This window comes from Cryptomeria japonica, chromosome 2 (genome assembly GCF_030272615.1).
Source record: "Cryptomeria japonica chromosome 2, Sugi_1.0, whole genome shotgun sequence".
NCBI classification, from domain to species: Eukaryota; Viridiplantae; Streptophyta; class Pinopsida; order Cupressales; family Cupressaceae; genus Cryptomeria; species Cryptomeria japonica.
In genome coordinates this window covers 672260052-672276531 of record NC_081406.1, presented here as the reverse complement: position 1 = coordinate 672276531, position 16480 = coordinate 672260052, and the positions used below count along the sequence as shown (strand labels likewise).

The window sequence follows — 16480 nt, the reverse complement described above, 5'->3', positions numbered from 1 at the left end:
ACATAAAATCGGAGATCATGTCAAATTAAGAGATTATAAAGGTTATATATCATGTATGTTTGATGCTCATTTGTTTGTTTTGCAGGAGGTAAAGAAAGAAATCAAAAGGACCGGGTTGGAGGAAGATTGGAACAAGTATCTCAAGGAGAAAATTTCAACATCAAGGACAAGATACAAGATGTCTTCAAGAAGAAAGCTTCATCGACAAGAACAAGGGTATCTAGAAATGTGACTATACAAGAAGGATTCACTTACATAAGGACATGATCCACAACGATAATAGCTTGAAGAGAATCACAAGGTAGAAATTTTCCAAGTTAGAGTAAAGCAGAGCGGACGTGATCAAGGAATGGAGATAGTATCAGATTAGCAAACTAAGATGGCAACCTCTCATCATCAATCAATCCAGTTATTTCCACATCAGCAAGTTCAAGTTCGTTGAACTTGATTCATCAAAAGGTGGAGCAAATGACACATGATGCTTCATCAAATATTATTTCACGTACCTAACCTCAATTCTCATTGGTTTGAAATCAGGATGGACATGTGTCCACATTGTTGTAGTTATTTCATTGGCTAAGAAGAGTTTGTTGTAACAAACCTTAATTAGGGTTTCTTTGTAAAATCTTAGCCATTGATCTCAAACCAATCCTGGCCATTCATTGTAATGAGCTCTCTATATAAAGCTCAAGCTCTTCATTTGTAAAGGGGTTAATAGACTGATAGAAAATAATAGAGGAATAGAATATAGAATAGTTCAATAGCAGATAGCAATTAGAGTAGAAGTTAGATTAGGAGAAGGCAAAGATTGTTGCCAAAACCTTGTTGTAAAGAAAATATGATTTCATTGAAGTAATGGTGAATTAATTTGTCATTTCAACAAGTTGCATGGTCTCTACTTCTCAACTCATTTTCTTTCATGTTGATTAGATTGAATGGAGGAATTCGTTCAATGCATTTGTGTGGAATCCGTTTAGTCCATACCACTAGCCTCTTTCTGATAGTAAGTGTGCCTTGCATGGTCAACTGGAATGATATGAGCTTAACTTCAAATTGTTATATATCCATTGTTTATGCATTAACTTGAATGGTAATCAATGTTTGATGATAATGATTTGAACATCTTTCAATTATCCCTTAGAAGATTACACTGAGCTTGTGTCAAATTGTTCAGTTTGATGGTGAGACCTCGCCCAGTAGGATTCCCTCGAATCATTCACCTCTTTTCTTGCATTCTTAGGATTAGAATAGACTGCCTAAACCTTATGCCTTTTTCTCTTTCTTTATTCTCCAAGCAAGTAGTTAGGATCTAAGTTCCAGTGATCCAAGCATTCAACAATTCAACGTAAGTCCCCTTGTGATTCCAGCATAATCACATCAAACCATTGAGCTTATCCACACGTCAAGACCTGACATATAAGAACCTTGGAGTTGTCTCAAGTGATCGTTAAGCTAATCTTTAGCATTTGAGTAACTTTTTTCAAGAGAGGATAAGATACATTTTGGTATTTTATTATGTGTTCGCATGTGTATGAAAAACACATCAACACAGAGTATGATACAAAACATTGACAATAAAAAATATTACACAATTAAAATCTAGAAACATTCATATTCAAAAAAAGTTCTCATTCTTTGGTTCTCTATGTGAAATAAAAACAATATAATTAAAACAGCTTTCTTCCACGTTTCACCATTCACATATTCATATGTCACCATTTGAATTGATGCTCATATTACATATATATTTCACTTGCAAGTACAGCATTTCAGTGCAAATATAAAATTCTCTCCAAAGAAATTAAAAAGACACTTGCAACTGCACAAAGTATTTTATTCAAAGAAATTCAACAGAACTGACTGATATGGACATATTTATTTGGGAGAAAACAGAATAAAATAGCTTTCTTCCACGTTTCACCATTCACATATTCATATGTCACCATTTGAACTGATGCTCATATTACATATATATTCCACTTGCAAGTGCAGCATTTCAGTGCAAATATAAAATTCTTTCCAAAGAAATTAAAAAGACACTTGCAACTGCAAAAAATATTCTATTCAAAGACATTCAACAGAACTGACTGATATGGACATATTATTTGGGAGAAAACAGAATAATGTTATTAAATTTAGTAAGCTCTCTTCAGCTTGCAAATAACATTTCCCAGCTTTACACAGAAGAGAATATTTTACCAATTCAGTTTAACAAATCACAACTTTAGTATTGTATCGATAATGAACATTAGCAATAGAAGAATGAATAGATCTAGACCTCAATAACAAAAAATGAATGTGTAGATCTCGCACCGTTCCTACAACTGTACTGCCAATCATGGTTATAGAAACTGCATCTTGCACAGCTCCAAAGTCAACCAGACTAATTCTCCTTGTGCTTGTGTCCCAAATTATATTTTCTGGCTGTCAGAAAATAATTTTCTTTAGCATTTATGCAAAGAGAGATTTAAAATTTCTATACACTATAACATTTCAGAAATTAATAAATCCCCTATAACCTACTTTTTAAGTAAACTTGACAAGATTGTTTAATTATAAGCACAGTATATTGTTTTACCAAAACACTTTCACAACAAATTATACAGTTACAATAATAGCATGACAAAATCATGAGTGACTTTCTTCAACTCTTACAGATTTGATATCAGGAGCAATTTGTTCATTGATGCTTTTGGAAAGAAAAGCCTGATTGGAGAGTAACTGGTCTGAATCTCAGAAGAAGGTCTACAGCTAATGATTGGACAGAAGCATACTAAGATAATGCAATAGACAAAGGCATCCCTTACGACCAATTTAGAGGAAACAATACCCTTCTCAACAGGTGACTAGCATTAACAATGCTGCTAGATGACCAAGAGACATATTGCTTAGAAATTTTCACAAAATGAAACTGTGTCTGAGAAAACATTCGAGATTGGAATCTGATCTGAAGCATACTAGGAAACTGCTGGCAAATTGAAAACGATTCCAATCTTGCAATTAAGATAAATCAGAAAATGTTTGGCGAAGAAGTTTAATCCCTTCCATGAATCCTCAAATGTTTATGTTCCTCTTTGAGACTGTCTTAGGAGACTGCTAACTATGAGAAAGACTTTGCCTAACAAAGACACTGCCCTTGTATGTTGGAAAGTCTATCTTGAAAAGTATAAACAAATGGCACTATAAAGAAGCTATGCAATGAAAAGGAAAAATTTCAAAAGAGCTTTTGAAAACGAGATGCTTCGAAAATGAGAAAGAAGTTTTCAAGCAAAATGTTATATTTGATGATTTCAAGTTTATACAGCGTATAATAATTTGTCCAAGTTTTCTAGAAACACGATAGATTCACTATAGTTTTCAATATTGCATAGATACATTGTGGAAGTTTTAAAACTAAATTTCATTTTCCATCCTAAAACTGCTCCTCAAACAATGTACCTATAATTATATTAATATTCAGCGATTACCGAAATAGAGGGTGACCATTAATGGTAGTTTAATATTTACCTCAGAAATGATGTGGAAATATAAGGAGTGCAGTTATCATCCAATTCGGGAATTAACAAATGCATGTATGTATCTACTGTATCTTAGCACAAACACAAAAACATGCACACGTGCATGAATGAATTAATTCACATCCACCCCTTAGCACATAAATATCTCTCCTTGTACTTTCACACAGCATATAATGTTATACAATACATGTGATTGATTTACCATCAATAGTGGTAGAGTCAACCAAATAAACAAGAGTTCTATTGCAGCAAACTTTTTGAATGTGCTTGTAAAAATGGCCAGAACAGCAACATATTTCTAATCTCTAAAAAGTATAAGGCTGTCAAGATTTTCGTTTCCTACAGGTTGAGTTGGGAATGTTAAATTTTCAGATCATGGTAAGCAGATTTTGCACAAAAACTGTAAAGTAACTTTACATGAATCTATAAACATATATTACTGAAAATATGAAGAGAAAATGCTCACAAATCAGTGTTACAAGACTTGCCTGGACTCACCAAGATTCAGCAAGTCTTAAGGCAAGTGATCCTAACCAAGCCCTGGGAACTCAAGACTCAAGTACCTGGAAAGTCTAGGAGACTCGTCAGACCTGGCAAGTCCATGGGCTAGACTCAGTTACAGCTGGGGAAAGAAAAAGTTAAAAAAAACATTAAGTGTTAAAACAAAAACACTGAAAGGTTAAATGATCTTGTGTATGTACAGTACAACCCTAGCCTCCATCACAAACAAGTCTTGGGCATCGATTTATCTCACATTAGTCTAGAGGAAGTTGATACATAGTCAAATAGGATTACTGAGGTTGACGATCATGTCCTCAGCGATGAGGACTTTACATGGGTTGATCAAGTGGATCAAGAGCAGAGGCAGTACCTATGGTAGAGGAGGATAGAACAAAAGGAGACCCCTTGGATGTTGGTGTCACTAAGACACAAGTAGATATCATGGCTACATCATCATCCAAAAATTGTCCTAGATACCAATGTAGATCTTACAATAATGTTGGGATGAGTGATGTAGGTTATTCTAAGCCATAAACTTATATATTTAGTTTTGATATTTGTTTTGATGCCATGGATTTCATAATCCATGAGATTTGCATACATTTGACAATATTTATAATATTAAATTTATATATCTATCCTTCAGCAAAATATTAAAATTTGCTTTTATATTCATGTGATTGATGTATACTTATGTATATGGTCAAAGTAGCTTCTATTTTATTAGTTTATTGTGTCTTTAAAGGTTATTTATTAAAGGATGCAAGAAACAAGTTTTAATTCCTTAAAAGCCTCTATATTTCATGGTTTTTTCAATTTGTCGAGTCTTTGCTGAGTTTGGATATCGAGCTTGAGTCAAAAAAGCAGCTTGTTGAGCCCAAGTCTTAAACTATGTCACAAATCTTAACACTTAATACTGCACCCACCTTCTTTTAAAACTGAAAAGGATTACACTACACTAGCTTAATAGTCAAATATGCTCACTTTTTAGTGGTGTGCCCTAGGTCTCCTTTTTGTAGAGCAAGAGAACTCTTGGCTTTACAATGATGAATCTACATCTTAGTGAAGTGCCTATGCTAGGAGAAAAAACTGAAGCAAGAAAACACGTTGTTCTAAAATAAAACAACTAAATAAATTGAGAATCCAATCTACATATGAGAAAAGCAAGCATTGTCATGTTAAAACAACAAAACGAGAACTACTTCCTCTTAAACTAAAAATAAAAAGTTAAAAAAAAATAGGTCTTGTGCTAAATTTGTTGAGTCACCCTGCTGTAGGAGAACCATCAAGCAACAAAAGCAAAAAACCAACAAGGCATGTGTTTCTTTACTTTCTCTCCCCTCTTTCTCAAATCAGCTATCACCACAAATAGTCCTCAACCTTCCAATAAAATATAATTTCAGTTTTTCCACCAAAAAACAGCAATCAAGACAAATTTCCCAGCAAGACATGGCTAGTCCTCAAGTTCATTGCTCCATGGAAGAAATTGAGGAGAAATTATCACATCTCAAAGAAACATTTTGATTTGTTGATTGGTAGAAATATAACTAGGCTTAAAAAATCAAGATGCATTGATTTGTAAATACTTGGAGTTTACTTTAAAAACTACGATAGAGATTCCATATATTATATTACACAGATTACAATTAATTGGAGAAGAGAGAAAACTACAAATATGAACATACAAGCATCTCAACATGCCCTAACACATGAAGAACAAGAATTAACCCTAGAGAAATCCACATATGGGAAAAACTTCAACAAGAGTGAAGTCAAATAGGCCTCCTCATCAACTATCTCCATTATTGAAATTACATCTAAAGGATTACATGTCCAAATGATCAAAATAGGTAAGCCTAAACTCTCCTTGAGATCTACATGGTCACTCCACCTGTTCAAACATAAGTATGCAAAATTCCCTGAACGTGTTCAAGAGATCTCAACTTAGCCAAGCATACAACATAGCCCCTAATAGGATCCTAAATGAATATCCAACTTCCATAGGGCTCTTGAGCATTCTCTAACCTCTTATGCATTCTAGTTATTCCATGGAGCTTCAATGGGCCTTGGTTGCCAAAGCTATCTCTCTTTAATGTTCCTAACATGTTTAAAGTTTAAACTACTTTCTTTGTTCCTCTGCACTTGAAATAGTTAAATAGACTTCCATAACTCGAAGTAAGAACCACAAAGTTGGAGAAATAACTATAATGAGAAATCTAGAATGGTGACAAATGTTTGATTCCACACATGGTGTTTTCATCCCTTTGTGGAAGAGGTAATTTCATTTTCACCACAATAGTGACAAATTCACCAAGGTAGTTTTGTTTTCACCACTTGTGACAACTAGTTAGTGATTTCACTTAAGTACACATACTAACTCTTTTCTTCAAGATTTCTCAACTACCAACATGGAATTGAGATGTCCCATAACCATCTAATCATCTTCAGCAGTCTTAGCCTTTGAATCTAATGAAATCTTGCACATTTCAATTGGAATGTCTCAAACCATGTTAACTTCAGCCATATAGGAATGATACTCTTGAATCTCTTTCAAGGACCTTTGTTTATTGATCACAAATATGAACATACAAGCATTTAAACGTGTCATAACACAAGAAGAAGGATTTGCCATGGACAAACTCACATATCAGAAAAACTCCAGCAAGAGTGAGGTCAAATAGGCTTCATCATCCACTATGTCCATAACTGAAGTTACGTCACAAGGATTACATGTCCAAATGATCAAAATAGTTAGCTTGAACTCTCCCCAAGATTTACATGGATCTCACATAGACTCTCAACTACCCAAACACAACTATGCAATATTACATGAAAACATTCAAGAGATCTCAACTTAGGCAACCATGCAACACAGCCACTAATAGGATCCTAAATGGAAATTCAGCTTCCATGGAACTCTTGGGCGTTTGTTGACCTCCTACAGATTATGGCTTTTCCATGGACCTTATATGGGCCTTGGTGACCAAAACTCTCTCTTTGATGCTCACAGCATGTCTAAGTTCCTATTCTTTATTCCTTTACATTTGAAAAAAATTAAATAGACTTGCATACCTCAAATTGGAAACTGATCAATCGAAGAAATGATTGAAATGAGGGATTTGTTTTTGTTGCTTTATGTAGGAGACAATTCCATTTCACCACTTGTGATAACCAACAATTTCACCAAAGTACATAAAACACCTCTTCAAGATATCTCAATTGTTGAAGTTGTTATTGAGATATTTCATAGTCATTCAACCATCTTCAACGCTCTTACCTTTGAATCTGACGAAACCTTGCACATTTTCACTTGGAATGTCTCAAAATCACGTTAACTTTAATCACAATTAAATTGAAACTTAAAATGGCATTTCACAACAATCTTCTCCCCTGAAGGTCTGTTAGCATTTTAATTTGTTCTTTGCAAGACAACTCAAAATTAGACACTATGTACAATCAAACTATTCTTCAAATTATAAGGGAAATCTCCTTGAGACAACCAAACCTAAAACCTCAAACTAGAAACAAAATTTATAGGTTTGCACACTATATGGGACTTCAATGAGGTTTTTTTAATTGATAAACACTACCAAGAGGGGGTAGCTCCCTTTTATTAATTTGCAAAAAAGGATTACATTATGGGAAATGGTGTCGTGTAATATCCCCAACAATTTTTTTTTATTTTTAACAATTTTGAAAACACACGAACACTTGTTAGGGTTAGAATAATGAAATCTAAACCAACTGAAAGGAACCCTACACCTTTTGATCACCGAGAGCCCAAGCTGGGAGGGTGAGAGCATACGGTAGCAGGGGATCGTTAGATGCAAACTTCTGAAAATGCTTATTACAATAACGGGCAGCAAGCCAGCCACTTCCACTTTCCAGCGGGTAAAACAAGAGAAACTTGGCGATAAACCAGCCAAGTAAACAAAACACATTCAAGCATGAATCACTCAACCACAATATTTCAGTGGGAGGACTGAACACTTACAAAAAAGCTCAACTCAACCGCTTATGCAGCGGGAGAACCATTACAAACAAAATATCACTCTACCGCTTGTGTAGCGGGATGACCATTACAAACAAAATATCACTACCGCTTGTGCAGCGGGACGACCATTACAAACAAAATATCACTCAACCGCTTATTCAGCAAAAGGGCAGAATTACAAAGATCAAATGCAGGTGGCAAGCCAACCTCTTCCACTTTTCAGTGGGGATTTGCTTTACAATCCAGAAATGGCTGTTACTACTACTATCTAGCCTTACAAATAAGAGATGCAATGCATAGGAAAGAGAGATTATGCTGTCCAATACTGTTGAATATCTCCAAACTTATCACAATTAACAAACTCAAACCCACCCACATAGAAATAACACACCACTGATCACTAAACTGAAAATACAATCTGCTGTCTGCATAACACACAGAAAACAGCCACTACCAAATTCACTAGTATACTCATAACTCACCCAAAACAACTCGAAATGACACAAAAACAGAAACAAATGAAAGCTATAACTGAGGCGATGCAACAAGAACCCCAAACCTACACCACAAACAACCGGCATGCAACCCAAGGCAGCGTAGGAATGGTACGGCCAGCAGCAAAAAATCGATTTGCAACCAAAAATCAGAAAGCACACCAAAAGTGATGCCAAAGTAGGAGAAGGATCGCCCTCCAAACACGCTTCCAACAGACTAATACTCAAAATGATCGCTTGCACAGGCAGGGAGATACGATCAACTCTTCGCTTCAGCCACACCAAAAACCAACAACACTAAAATCCACACCACACTGGAAATCTGAAAATGCACACTGAAAACTTCACCAACAATCCAACACTCAGCTAGGTACTATGTCTCAAGTACGAAACTGGCTAAACTAGGGAGCCACAACTCCGAAGCTCAAGTTCACTCACCATTCCAGCAGTATAACAGTATGATTTCTTCAAGATAACCAAATGAGGAGCCCATCCCTTGTATTTATAGATTCTCCATCTGAAATTCAAATGCAAATGGCACCCAAATTCATTTGAAATCCACTTTATTTCATTTCATGTCCCTCACCAAATATGGCGTCCACTTTCCCATCTTCCTAGTCATACTTTTCCCAAGGAAAATCGCCATGTTATAACATTGACATTACAAGGCATAAAACTTATTCATTTTTTATGCCATAACTTAGGGAAATAAACTTGTGACTTAGGATAAATAATATAATGTTCTCCTTCCTAAGTCATTCCTCCAAAATAATCTGTAAAAATAATTAAATATTAAACTTTAGAATAAAATAATATTTAATTAAACAATTATAAATCGCCCATTGATTGTTGCCAAATCAACCATATGAACTGGAGTGCAGAAGTTACTAATTCTGGACTGGATTGAAACTTTGCTCAAGACTGCCACAAATAATTATGCCTGAACTGATACTTACTAAAAATAGTAAGTCATGAAAACATCTCCAAAAGACATGCTCGTCGAACCTTGTGAGAGAGCTCGAAAAACCTCAAAATCCAATCAGCTGCCACCAACTTACTAAAAATAGTAAGTTCGGAAATCACTTTGGAACATAATGCATGTTCGACCACCGTGAAGCTCTCAAAAAATCCATAAGGAATCCTCAATTCACTCTGCCAAACTCTAACCAGAACATCCCTGAAAACTGCGAAGAATCCTCCTAGAAAATAGGAAACCCTAATTCCTCATTCCAATCAGCCTACGGGTCTCCAGAATAGGCCATTGGACCACTGATTACTCCTTACTGAGAAGGGGGCATTACATGTCGAAAAAAAGCTAATCCTGACACCAAAATCTAGCACCCTATTGACTTTTGTTTGAGAAAACAAATTTGGATGCTCTTCAATTAGTTGGAGCAACTCAAATATGTTGTCCCTTTCAATCCATACCTTGAACTTTATCCAAGTTGTCCAAATTATCCCTTTCTTCCCTTGCTTCTCCAAATCAAATGTTCTAGACAATAAACTTGTTACAAAACCTTCTTCAATCTCATCTAATGCCAATGAAACAATAGGCCATTTATTGGCGCCTAATCCGATGACTTAGACCCCAATGCTTGAATAATTGGGGAGAAGAAATGTTTGTATATCAGCCCATAATGAACATGCCCCTCTCTACCAAAATCACCTCCAACCACTTGAAACATTGCCTACTTGATTCTGTCATTACCACATAAAAAAAGCCATCTACATTGCTCTTCTTTGGTTTCCTCCACACATAGGCACTCCACTTCAAAAATCAGCACCATCCTTCTTGGTTGCTTCTTCTCAACTCAGTTCCGCAGCATTTGTTTGCAAACAGTTGCAAATCCAACATTCGATAGCATAATATAGACTGTGAATATCATGCACAGCCAGCGAGAATGTTCCATTAAATAGCTATTTGGACTCATCCCTATCACGAGACCATTAATTGATCCCCTCCAACAATCTCTAAGATATGATAGGAATTTTGGCTTTTAGATTTCCTCGAACATCACATTGCCATCGCCAAAGCTTGCATTGAGAAATGCTTCAATATTTGTCCATTTATTTAGGAGATTGTTCTATGTCCTTCTCGATCACCTTCCTCATCCTCTACCATGTTTGATCATACAATCACTATATTGGCTGATTCATATCTTTATTGAATCTAGTTTCTACAAATGGAACTATTCATCTAATTTTTCTTAGATTTTGTATCTGACACCACTATCAGAGTCATAAAAACTTTCTCAGATTGCCTGATTTTCATAGCATTCAATAGTCTAATCTTACTAGGCTCCTTGCCTTACTCCTAGTACTTATTGATTCATCTCATGTTTATTAGACCATGTATTTTCAAATGCTTGCTTTATATTCGTATCTTAGAGGCTTGCTTTATATCGGATTCTCTTCTGCAAACAATCCTCTCCAAGAATCTTGATAGATTATCTAGCAGAATATGGTAAGATTTGTTGACATTCTTGATAAGAGTTTAATTGTTGTCTTGCATCACATGCTCTTTGGCACCTAGATATCCTTACCAATGCCTTTCATCTCATTCAGTTATTTAGGTTCATTAGGTATAGTCTAGGCAATCTTCTCTGTGAGTTTCTATTCTTTCATTATTATTTCTTTAAGTCCCAGCCATGATGATGGGATCGATCTCACCACTTATTTTCCTTTTGTGATACTCCATGATTGGCTAACAAACCCGCTGCCATGTTTGCCTCCCTATAAACATGAGAGATAGAAAAATTATCCAACTCGTCAAGCAATTCCCAAGCCAAAGCCACCCATCTCTCTAGCTTCCTTTGGTGTTGATTTTTTAAAAATGGCTTGTATACATAGTTGGGAGTCCCCTTCTATGTCAGTGTTCCTCAAGTTTTTGTTTTTACAGAGCTGAAGCCTGAGAACCAATTCCTCCATTTTTGCTTCATTGTTTGTTGTCATTCCCAAATGTTTCGATGCAGCCCATTTAGACTCTCCATTCTAATTTCTAATGATGCATCCTGCCTTGGCTTTACTTGGGTTTCCCTTTGCAGCTCCGTCAAAATTCAACTTCAATCTTTCCTTCTTATGGGCAGTCCAAATAATTTCTTTTCTACTTTGTCTTTTGTCTACAATTATGATGGTTGATCTTTTAAGCTCCGTCCATGATTTTTGAATTTCTTCATCCCAAAGTGTGAACTTAGTATAAGATTTAAAACTAACCTTGGCATTTGCTACTTCAAATATGATGTCTTTGATTATTCTGATCACTACCTCCACCTGTTTATGGGAGTCTTTAAATATTCTCCTATTCCTTTCTTTCCATATTTGCCAAACTAGAAGGGAAGGACCTTTTACCCTGATATTTGACCATAGAGCCTTGCACTTAATCTTTGGCCACCCAGTTATAAATTCTACAATATCTTTTTGTCGAGGGCTAACCCACCCAAGAGTGCTCTGCAACCAGTTCCGACATGACTCCATAAAATGACATATTAGTAGGAGATAATGTAAGTCTCTTCACGATTCTGCCACAAAGGGCATCTAAACGGACCACAAATGTCAATGGTATGTAGTCTCTCCGTCATGAGTATCTGCTTATGTAAAACTCTCCATAGGTACGCACTCGCTTTTGGGAGTGCAAAAGGGTGCTACAAAAGGTTGATGGCCAACTTGGTTCCACATGTATCTCCTTTTCTATCTTGTATCCTAGCTTGGCCGAGTGTTTCCCGGTCTTTGCTCCACATGAAATGAATCTCATCTTTCTGGCTGCTAATTGTGATTCTTCTCTACTCCAATTCGCTTTGCAATATCTGTTGAAGGTCTTGTGGGAGAGAAAGTGCCATTGGACTGATCCATTTGTATGAATCACCCACTAAACCATTTGTTTTTATTATGTAATTACGCTGAGAGGCGTTCCTACAGCCACAACAGATAGAATAAAAATAGAATATTCCGTGTAAACAATAACTCTGCAACTTTAATTTGACATCTGAGTTGGCAGTTTCTTCTTGAATGTAACTGATCGAAAGGGTGGTAAGGCATTTCAGCTTCCATAACTCTGAGCTTATATCTGCATTTGTACCAGTATTTGTTATTATAAAACTAGAGCCAAATTCTTTTGTGCGCCTGTGATTTGCATGCTCACTCAAATCTGCACTAGAAGCACCACTAAATCTCATCAAAGTTGGTGAAGTTTGATATCTGTTTTGGCTGAATTTGACCAGATTTAGGCCAGATATTTGTGTGGGCAGTTTGTATCTGTCTCCCCAAAGCACGAAAAAATTATTGAATGCTCTTTACCTTGTCCCGTGTCCACTGTTTTTTTCGGTTTTTTTCGGTTTTTTTCATTTTGTTTAAATTTGTGTTTGTATTCTTCATAGTTGAACTAACATTATGTTGTGCTTAACATTGCATTTGATTCCAAATGTTCTGTTTTATGCTTCTATTTTAATTTGCGTTTATCCTCTAATCTCTTGGTGCTACTGAGAAGTTTGGGCAAAGAAACTCATAGGAATAAAGAGACTTCTCATAATTCCTCTGACGGTGAAGCCACAGTGGAGGCAATGCATGCAGGCAACTTGTATGCAAAACAATTAAAATCAGGAAAGGAAGGACTTGCTGCTAGAGAGCAGGGTATTTATTACCTTGGTATATTTCCAAGCCTTTATTATCTGATTATAGTTTTCTCGTATCCAGGATTAAATGTCTGAAATCTCTCTAAAAATTTATTCATCTTCTGATTTCAATTATCTGCATATTTGATTCATGTGTTTCTGATTGAGAACAATATTTAGCGCATATCCTGCATCATGGAATACAATGAGACCACATTTTTTTGATGCATTCTGTAAAATAAACAGTACAAGAGGATCGTATAATGACAAAATATTGTGAAGAAGAAAAATGTGTTTGCTGTGCTGTGAATGTAATAAAAGGTAAACGGTCTTCTTATGCGTTACCATTTAAGAATATATAAATCTTGTCTTTATGTTAAGATCTATATATTTAATTTTATTTTAAAATATACTCTGTATTGTTAACTTTGGTATGTTCTTTATTTAATCATTACAAATTTTAAAGATGAAGAAGGTGTTTTAGAACGTTTTAAATATTTAGAAAGTTTCTAGTTATTTTTTTAAATCTTTTGAAATTAAAATAACAAAAATATATTTAGAAGTTTTTAATAGAAAAGATAAAAGATATTTTAGAAAGTTTTTTTAATTAAAATTTTTTAAAAATATCTTTATAATAGAAAGTTTCTTATAACTAAAATTTAAAAATCTGTCACAGAGCACATTTCATGGCAGATTGGTAATGGTAGATCAGCCTTGTTTTGGAGAGACTCATGGGACGGGTTTCCATCTCTCTCGGAATCTTTTGAAGATAAGGGTGGATAGATATGGTTGAAAACTGCATAGGGCAACATGTATGCAATTATATGGAAAACCATGTGGACACGAATGGTCTAAGAATATGGAAGAAAATCAATATTGGCAATCCTTCATTATGTGAAAAACTTTGGAAAGCAATAAAAGACAGGAAAATTCCGGCCTCTTGTGAAAGGGACAACATCTTTTGGTGTGCATCAAAATCTAGGATGTACAATTCCAAACTTGGTTATGAAGTTCAAAGACAAAGGGGCTCCTATAATACCTGGCCGCACAAATTATGTTGGAATCATAAAATACTTCCAAAAGCAAGGGCTTTTTTGTGGATTGCTTTACATAGTAGAATGCTCACTAGTGATAGACTTAAAATTATTGGCATCTTGGGTCCCAATCGCTGTGTTATGTGTTGTGCAGATGAAGAAACTGCCAACCATCTACTATTCAGTTATCCCGTGGCAGAATTTTGTTGGAACTGGTTCCTTGATCAAGTCAATTGGGCTACGGTTAAAAACGAAAGACTTTTTGACTTCCTTCTTTCTTGGCCAATTAGACAGAAATCAAAATGGAGTGATCTATGGATGATTGGTCCATCCATAATTGTATGGCACATCTGGAAGGAAAGGAACAGAAGAATTTTCAAAGAAACAACACTGTCAAACATAATGCTAGTGGACAAAATAAAAGTTGCAATCGAGGAAGTGATAAACGGGAAGAAATTGAAAGGTGGTCCCAAAATATACAATAACTGGGATGCCTTAATAGAAAAACGGTGGGCTCTTAAAGATCCAGGTTTCTATGCCCCCCCCCCCCCCCCCCCCTTGAAGAATGTTGATAGAAACTTAGTCAGATGGAAGGCCCCTCCAAAGGACTGGACAAAACTCAATTTCGACGGTGCCAGTAAGGGGAACCCTGGGGAAGCCGGTATTGGAGCCATAATCTGAGACGAGCAAGGCAATATCTTATATGGTTTGTTTGGTGGCATTGGAGTTGCCACAAACAATGGAGCCGAGATCCATGCACTTGAGGTAGGATTACGCCTTTGTGTTCTGCAGGGAATATCTCAAATCATAATAGAAGGTGATTCATAGATTATTATAAATGGGATTACTAAATCAAGTTTGCATAACTGGAAACTTAGTAAATGGTTACCACTGATATACGACCACCTTAAATCAATTGAGTGCTACAAGGTTGTGCATGTCTATAGAGAAGGCAATCAAGTGGCCGATTACCTTGCAAATCTTGGGGTTGGACGGAATGATAATTTTGTATCTTTCAATCAAGCCTCGGCTACGAAGGATATTACAAGACAATGCCTGAAGGACTGCCATAGATCTTCACGACAAGGTATCGAGTAGTATGCCTTATTTTTTTGGATTTGCATGCCTGCTTGGGCTGATTAGTGGCACCGATATTTACCTCGGTTGATTAAAGATTCGTATGATTTTGATTGTTGGGATGGATGGAGCATCTACGCACGTACTGATATCCAATTTGGCGGTGGAAAGATTCATCACATGGGAATATTGTGGTCTGACCATGGACAGTTCAGTCTGTAGATTGGGACATACCATCACCTTAGATGTGCTTCAGTTCAGAATTAGATTCTAATAGATATGGGCGGAGCAAGAATGATTGTGATCTGCGAAGTGTGTCTTCCTATAAAGACTATCCAGAAGATGTATTACCCAGCGGTCGAATGTGCTATTGTTGGGGGGTATACAAAGACAAGGTTGGAGCGAATGGCTTATTTTGGTATGGTTGGATGTGTCAACTGTGAACAGGCGCTGGGAACACAATTAAGGAACCCGTTCATCACCGAAGATCATGTGTATGATGCTATCTATGGGCTTATGGGCATCGCTCTCAATTTTGAGAGACACTGGTGTGATGCAACTGTGTTGGAGGCAGTCCTAATGCCCCTGGTCGATGTTATTGACTTTGGGGAACGTGCGATCGAACTCTTTGATGGTTTTGTGAAGCCACTCATTGCGGACAATGTTGCTAATCTCATACTAAGTTTGGATGAGGGTGTCAAAGTGAGCAAATCGAAGGTGTACTTCCAGTTTGAAAATTACTTACCCTCAGAGTCAGAGGAGGAATCTATGGATACAAAAGATGGGGGCAGTGGTGGCTCTGTTGACAGTGCTGCCATACGTGAGATGACTCAAAGGGAGGTATGGAAGGAGGAACGCGAGCACATAAAGGCATTTGAGGAGAATGCATGGGAAGTGTTCAAATGTGCAATGTTTAATGGGAACATGGCGCCTTTCCATAGACAGACTGAATCAGATGACTGGTGGCTCCCTGAGAACTCCACCCGCAATGCTATCAATATAGGTGAATTTGCAGCTGTGATATACCAAGCTATTGGTGGACAAATGTAACAGGACTATGGGTTATCGGGTTGTTTTGGTAATGTTACTGGCTATTTGGTAACCAGGCATGGGTGTCTATAGATGCGTCTATGGTAGTGTATGGCAGGCAAGGCTAGTCGTGTCTAATGTATGAAACAGTATGTAATTTTTCTTAATTTTGCAATATAGGGAGCTATCCCCATTAAAGATAGCACTTACCTAAAAAAAAATTTAA

The 16480-nt window shown here is 36.3% G+C and overlaps 1 protein-coding gene across 4 annotated transcripts in view; it reads right to left on the bottom strand.

Moving 5' to 3' along the window:
- Positions 1-16480, bottom strand: part of LOC131034044 (uncharacterized) — a 279391-nt gene that overhangs the window by 137904 nt on the left and 125007 nt on the right. For all 4 annotated transcript variants that reach the window (XM_059216829.1, XM_059216828.1, XM_059216831.1 and 1 more), the window contains one exon: positions 2314-2424. In XM_059216829.1, the coding sequence (XP_059072812.1) occupies positions 2314-2424 (111 nt within the window). The remainder of the gene's footprint in view (positions 1-2313; positions 2425-16480) is intronic.